Source organism: Cryptotermes secundus, unplaced genomic scaffold (genome assembly GCF_002891405.2).
Source record: "Cryptotermes secundus unplaced genomic scaffold, Csec_1.0 scaffold387, whole genome shotgun sequence".
Classification (NCBI taxonomy): domain Eukaryota; kingdom Metazoa; phylum Arthropoda; class Insecta; order Blattodea; family Kalotermitidae; genus Cryptotermes; species Cryptotermes secundus.
The window spans coordinates 194,246-201,792 of NW_019741979.1; the positions used below are offsets into that span (position 1 = coordinate 194,246).

Consider the following 7,547-nt stretch of genomic DNA (forward strand, 5'->3'; position numbering starts at 1 on the left):
AAGGAGAAAGCTCTAGATCGCAATCGCATTAAGTGGAGGAATTGTTTTGAAAGAGGACCTGTCGTCTTGACAGATTACTGATGATGATGATGATGATGATGATGATGAAGGTTCCCACATAAGGTCATCATAATTATAAGTTGCCCTGGACATGTGCAAAGAATAATGGATGTTTCCCCACGTTCGGTATGTGCTGTTATGCAGTTACTTACAATCTGAAGTGCCTAAGTTGAACAGGATTCATAAAAATCTAACGAACGGACTCGGGGTATATCATCACAAATGCAATGAACAGGGTGGTCGGAATATATTGTGATATATAGACCCATTGCTAGGGAACGCGCAGACAAACACGTTTCCATGCAGGTGGATTCTCGGAGACCAACTCGGTATGGAACGTTTCCGTGTAAATGAGTAATCAGCAAATATTTCCTCGGATGCCGCTACACTATATAAGCGGCCGCTCAGATAAGTAGGTAGTAGAAGAGCAGAATGGAGTGAGTCTTAGGCAGCCATTTATTGTGAGTTATTGTAATTGGTTGTGATTACGAGAGATTGTACAAGAAGGTGCTAAGAAATCCAATCATTCAGTCCAAACTCCCGTTATTATTAGTCACGCAGCCATAAACACGTGACAGTATTTTGATAAGCAACTCTTCACAGTGGCCCTGTAGCCTTAGGCGGCCCATACACGTACGGGTCTGGCTCGCGAGTCCTGCTCGGCGAGGAGCCGGGCTCGGATTAATTTCACCACACACGTATGAGCGTGGCGACCCACACACGGACGAGTTTGGCTCATTGGAATCCGAGCCGAGTCGGACTAGCGAGCCAGACTCGTACGTGTATGGGCCCCCTTAAAGGACGTGAGGACATGAACTGCTCCAGCGCTGGATTCCCTGGTTCGAATCCTGCTCGAGGCATGGATTATATTTGTAGCCTTCCAATGGGGCGATCCATTTTCGAAGGGGTTGTAACATCCGTCTGCAGAAGTAAAGTCTATGCATTAACTCTTCATCAGAACAGGCTAGAGAAGGTAATCCGTGAAAGCTAAGACGTGATATAACTGCCGCTTTCGTAAAACAGTGAGGCAACGATGAAGAATGCAGAATGGCCTGTGCAAGCTGCGAAGTGCTGTCTGTTCGACCTTCATTGGATTGTCCCTGAGAGACGAAATACCAGACGAAGTTAATGCGTGATCAGTTCCATATAAAACAGGCAGACCTATGCGCATATTACAAAATGCAGTCATTGTAAGGGGTTAAAATTGCTCAGGCTAGAGTCGAATTTTGGGATGGTAAACGTGTAAACGAGTAAATCAGCGTGGAAAACAGCTATATGATGAACAGACCCTCCTCATACGAAAATGATTTTGGACGTCTGGGGCAGGTTTGAGCAATATGTCGATCGCGGTCTCCTAGTGGGCTGCCACTGCATTGGAGAACAGTCATATTTTCGTTGTTGCTTACCATTCATAGAAGCATCTGAAGTCAGATTCTGGAAACTGCTAAGCGACCAAAAGTATCTAAATCTCAGAAAAGTGGCCTTCTGCATAGTATCCAGCTTCAGTTCTACTTACCTGTGTGAATCTGTCTTACCGACGACGAATACCAGCGGGTCAAAATATCGTTCCTTCACAGGCAATCATTTGGACTTCCGTTTAAAGTTGACATGAAGCAGTAATTCATTGGAAACCATAAAACTGGGGCACTCGATCCAGTGTAAGTCTTTTTCGCTGTATACGTTAAACGTGTTTTTTTTTCATGTCTTTCATTTCGTTTTAAATTAATACAGAATATGTCTGTGAGAATGTCTGTAATCCCCTAATTGTTCATATCGCTAAATGTATGCACATATTACTGTATAATTTAGAGTATGAATGAATGTATGAGGGGTAGGCCTTCTCAGCCCTTGCACCGCGACCCACAGTGGTCTATTGTGCTTCCCCTTTTGATTGTCCCTTCAGCAATCCTGCCCTTCGAACGAAGCGCAAGATTTTGTACGTGGGGGCGTCCAAATAGTCACTTGGTTCCATAAAGTACTGACCCAAGTGACGTAGTCTTAAATAAGCTAAGACCTCACATTCGCACAGGATATGTGTGGCTGTTTCATTTTCTCCCTGACACCTCTCACAAGTGGGACTATCACTTAGTCGCAGTTTGAAGAGGCGTCCTTTGAGGTGACAGTGTCCTGTAAGTAGTCCTACCACCCATCGTAGCTGGTTCCTGTTTAGCTTCAACAGTTCCTTCGCTCTTTTAGTAGAAGGTCCTCGTATGAGTCCCTTTGCTTGCCTGAGTCTAGTTAAGGATTCCCATATAATTTTGAGTAACTTCTGATATAAAAATTGGTATCTACGCTTTAAGTTTCACTTAACTTATCAAAGCAGGGTTGTTCTTATTACCTCTTACGAACACCCATTAAATAAAATAATGGAGCACGATTCTGAGCAATATGGAAGTAGCACCTGCCAGGCAAAAGACTGCCCAGCCCTGATCTTGAGTATATTAAACGTACATGGCGTTTCCGGAGTAGGGTCCAATCGCGTCTCCATGTGAATGCTTGTCAGAGTATTGAAACATTTTGCTATTACTCGTCTGTATTCTGACATTAGTAGTGGCAGTTTTTATCGAACCCGGGTCCGTCTGAATAACAGACCAGACATTTTGAAATACTATGTTGTGTACAGGAACCTTCCTTGTAAGCCATGAATGTTCGGGGTGCGGATGGAGAAGACGTTCTCCATGTAAGACGCTTTGGACATACAGGGAGCCACCAAGTGGGCACAGGGTTAACAACCCTTCACCGCAGAATTCGGCATGTTACAGAATAGTACAGGCCTGACCTATATGACTGTTTGAACCTACTTATTGTCATTAAGTGAAAGAAACTTTCTCGTCTGTAGTTTCACTCTGTTTCCTACCAACACACAACACTTTAGCTTCGCAGTTCTAGCAGTTTGTTTCTTTCGGAACCACGGACGTTCCAGTTCCTTATAACCCAAAGGGGTTATAAATTTATGGGGAAAACCAATGTTTTGAAAAACACCTAAACATTTTGAAAGTCACGGTGAACCCATGGGCTACGATAACTAGTTATTTTATGGTTTTACAGACCAATGCATTTCTGCTAGGGTTAGGGGATTCATGGAAACTACACGGAGGGACTACATCATGAAATTTGTCAGGCTAACCAACCATGGCATTCGAGCCAGAAACCATCTCAATGCAAGTCGGTTTCACCCAGTAACATAAATGTATTTCATGGGAACTGAATGGGTCACAATGCAGTCCTACAAAAATTTACTTACAAGGACATTAATTCTCAGCCTTTCAATGTGGTTTATTTGTTCGCAACTACAGACTACCTTCCCAGAGGCTTGTAGCCTTCCATAAAATAAGTCTATAAGAGTAGAATTATAATTATTCTAATATACATGATGTGCCACTACGAAAACAAACACATTAGGAAAGACGAAAAGTCACTGCTTGTCACTGTACAAGAGATGTGTTGTACAGCACCAACATGAATTAAAATTGCGTAGCTTGGATGTACTCAGGCGCAATGCAATTTCCCAGTATAACTTCCTTGAAATTACTCAGTTTTTGGAAATTACCCATCGTCCTGTTTTTTTGTTTAAAAGATAACGTTTCGGAGGCTGGTTTCTGCCTCCGTCAGTTGAACTTAACCAAAAGGGCTAGTCCTTATCTCCGACACCAGCACCAACACAAGACAGGATGTACAGACCAAACACAACGTAAACCATCAGTGGAAGAAGAAGAAGAAGAAGAAGAAGAAGAAGAAGAAGAAGAAGAAGAAGAAGAAGAAGAAGAAGAAACTCCGCACATGTGACCTTGCACCTATGGCCATTCATAATTTTCCTGCAGGTGGCGTTCGGTTCAACCTGCAGGGCCTTTGCTTCTTTCAAACACATCCTGTGGCCTTCTTCGTATGCATGTTGAGCTAATTTTGATTTTTCGAGCAGACCTTGGGTCAGGTTCTATTTGCACTCCTTAATGCGTACTTCTAATGGTCTGCTTGTTTCGAAGTTGTAACATCTGTCACAGACACATGGGATATTGTACACACCCTGCTTCGTCTGCTGGGCATCCTTAACCGGTCCAGTTTTCATCAATGTGCCATGGAGTGTATGTTTAGTTTTGGAAATGGTTCCGATATTGAAACGGTTCCCAGTACTTCCAGATTTTTCGGAAATACCCCTAACATGTGAGATAATACAGTAACTGTGCCATGATATATTGTACCTGAAGGGCGGTTGCTTCTCGCTAGCTTCATTATATAGAGTAGACGAATTCTTGTGGGTATTAATTATCAGATTTAAATAAAAAAAAGAGGACGCTGTAAAATTTCCAAAAACTCAATCACTCTATTAATATACCATCGGCACAAACTTTTGAATCTTATTTATAACTTCTTAGTTCTTCTGTGCAACTTGAACAAGAAAATACAGATTCATAAACAACATCCATACGTTTGCAATTCGTCTCGCATTTTGTAGTGGGCTTTACAAATTAAAAAATAAACTCATTATGTGGAGGTCATAATAAACCGGGATAGCTCAGTTAGTATAGAACTAGGCCATGGGCTGGACGACCGAGGAGTCTGGGTTTCGATTCCCACCAAGGGCAGAAGATTGTTATCTACACCATAACGTTAAAAACAGCTCTGGGATACACCCAGTGGGAACTGGTGGTGTTTCCCAGGGGCTAAAGCGGCAGGGGCGTTAAGCTGACTACTCAACTCCATCTAGTGCCGAGGTTGAGAATGGTGCCGTCATACCTCCACCCCCCCCCCACATAGCTTTATGGCGTGATTAATTAACGCCGGAGACAAAATCTAAGTGAAGGTCGTGTTTGTCCGTCTGCGACCTAATATCAGTGCCTACATCATAAAGCATTTTTTTAAATTCAATATGGGAAACTTCCCCCAAAAGTTGTCAGGAAATTCCGATTTTCTGCCACATCGCTCACCAACAGAACCTACTTTACATAAAGCCATAAATGCACTCTATCATGTAACCCATAAAACGTTTCAGATTTTTCTGCAAATCGATAAGGAAGACTTCAGTAAAAATTCAGTGGGCAATTTCGAATTTCAGCCATACTGATCCATAACAAAGCTCAGTTTCCATAAGGTCATACCTAAAATTTTCCATGTATCCAATAAACCTTTCAACAGATTTTAACGAAATTCGGTATGGGAGACTTCCACTGATTGACATTCCATTATTCCCACTTTTAAGTGATACATCTCAAAGAACGTCAGAAGCAGTTTTCTTTTTTACAATGTGAAGCGTCCCTTTAAAGTCTTATGTCTATGTATAAGTAGGGGGTACGGAAGAAATTTACGAATTAATTATTCTGTATTAACGAATATATTCAAATTCTACGAAATTAAGTACTGTTGGTGCAAGATTGCCAGTTCGTTGTTTTCCGAAACAGAAGAGCATCGACTTTGCAACAACCTCCGAAACGTCGGTTAACACCACATATACACGGTGCCAAATCCCAGCAGATTGCTTTCGTCATAGTCACCGCCTTGAAAACCTCAAATCTTACAATATAGTCTCTGTTGTGCTCTCTTCCGACAATACAGGCATCACAGAAAATAGACCATTACGTTAAAACACGACTGGAACGTGATCATGAAGAATAGTACCGCTAAGTCCAGGTCCGTAACCTCAATCCCCACTTCACAAACACCAGACAGGGCGAAACTGCTGAGCGTAACTACACGTACAGCCCTTAGGATAGCAGGAGGAGCTGCATTCGTGTTCTTACGTTTGGCATTTGTAAGTGAAACTTATTTATGAAGACTGTTGGCTCCGGAAAAAAAAAGTCGCTTCAAACGTAGTAAAATATCCATATAAACGTGCATGCGACAGCCACTATTCCACGACTTCAAGAATCTTAAGATATACATGGCGAAATGTCAAAGACTCGCCATGACGTCTTCCCATTAAAAAATACATTGAGCATGGTTATCGGCATATTTATAGCACAATTATCTAGCAATTGTGTTTCTCCTCACTCGTCTTCGTCCCAAAAGAAATAAAATTTAAAATAATTCTGAGTGAAACAAAGTTGTTAACACTACTTACCAGGCTATCTGCATCCAGGTTCATTCTTCAAACCACATGGTCTCAACCTCCAGCTGTCGATATTTGGAGGTATAATTAAAATACTTTCGTACATTCCAACATTTTTATTTCGCATATGATTTCACATACTACCCATCACACATCGCCATGACGTTTAGACTAGGAATAAAAATCACCTGTTTCACACGCATGTTTAACATATATCACTATAAAATTGAAGCCCCCCATTGTCTCATCACGGCATAAACATACGTAAAAGAGACTTTGTACCAGTCAAGATAAAAACAATATGCACAAGTCTGTGTTACTGAAGTTCTGAGATACAATCTCAAATACTTGTTTCAATGACACTCACGTTAACTTTACCAAGCTTTCTACTTCACGACTGACGTGACACAGCTTTCTCCTCACGCCGTCACTGCCATCTGTGTATGACGAAGTGAAGTTGCTAATGTGCTGCTATCTGCAATGATACTCACGAAATAGGTGAATGTGAATTGAAGTATGTCTTCGCAAATTCTCGCCAATGTGGTTGACCCGTGATTCTCAATTGTAGTTTATAGTGCAAATTATCATTGTTAATCCACGGCCAATATTCCTATATTGTAGTTTCCAAATGTAGATTTCACATAATATTAATATACTGAGGACTCCAAGCAAATAAAAAAAAAAGGCAGTTTCAGGCTATTCTAAATATGGATTTTGCATGAAACTGAGAATAGGACTACTGTTGGCAAATTCACCCACCGGCAGAGTTAATACAGGAGGAACATACACCCATACGATGTGTGCTTAACACCAAACGTTTAACATCGACCTCTACCTATTATTAGTGGGAGGGATCTTCTGTGACTTGGCGAAAGCATTTGATTGTTTTGATCATGGGATTTTTTTTACCTAAATTGAAATTTTATGGAATTAATGGCAGGAATCTTGCATTGTATCAATCTTACCTTGATAATAGATATATAAGAACGTTGATTCATAATGACATTGACAATAAAGTTTCAAGTTGGAACAGAACTGATCATCGAGTCCCGCAGGGGAGTGTTCTGGGACCTCTACTCTTTCTTATTTATATGAATGACTTACCTAAAATAATAAACAAAACTTCTGTACCTGTACATTTTGCGGATGATACTAGTATTTTATTTGCTCAGCCTAATCTAACAAATTTAAGTAACAACATTCATAGCATTTTTGAAACTTAAAATAAATGGTTCAAAGCAGATCAATTAGCTTTAAACTTTAACAAGACACATTATATTCACTTTGTAACTAAGGAAAATATAGCTGCCAATTTAAAGATAGGTTATAGCAATAATTTTGTAACCAGTACTTCCTGTACAAAATTCCTGGGGATGATAATAAATGAAACTTTGTCTTGGGATAATCATATTGAAGCACTTGCAAAGAAATTGAGCAAGGCTTG

At 40.7% G+C, this 7,547-nt stretch overlaps 1 protein-coding gene across 2 annotated transcripts in view; it reads right to left on the reverse strand.

Annotated features, from left to right (window-relative positions):
• The window catches only part of LOC111872900 (ral guanine nucleotide dissociation stimulator-like 1), a 131,442-nt gene extending 124,898 nt beyond the window's left edge, over window positions 1–6,544 (reverse strand). For both annotated transcript variants that reach the window (XM_023867167.2, XM_023867166.2), the window contains exon 1: window positions 6,116–6,544. In XM_023867167.2, coding sequence (XP_023722935.1) covers window positions 6,116–6,139 — 24 coding nt within the window. In that variant the 5' untranslated portion in view covers window positions 6,140–6,544. The remainder of the gene's footprint in view (window positions 1–6,115) is intronic.
• Between the last annotated feature and the right edge of the window lie 1,003 nt (window positions 6,545–7,547).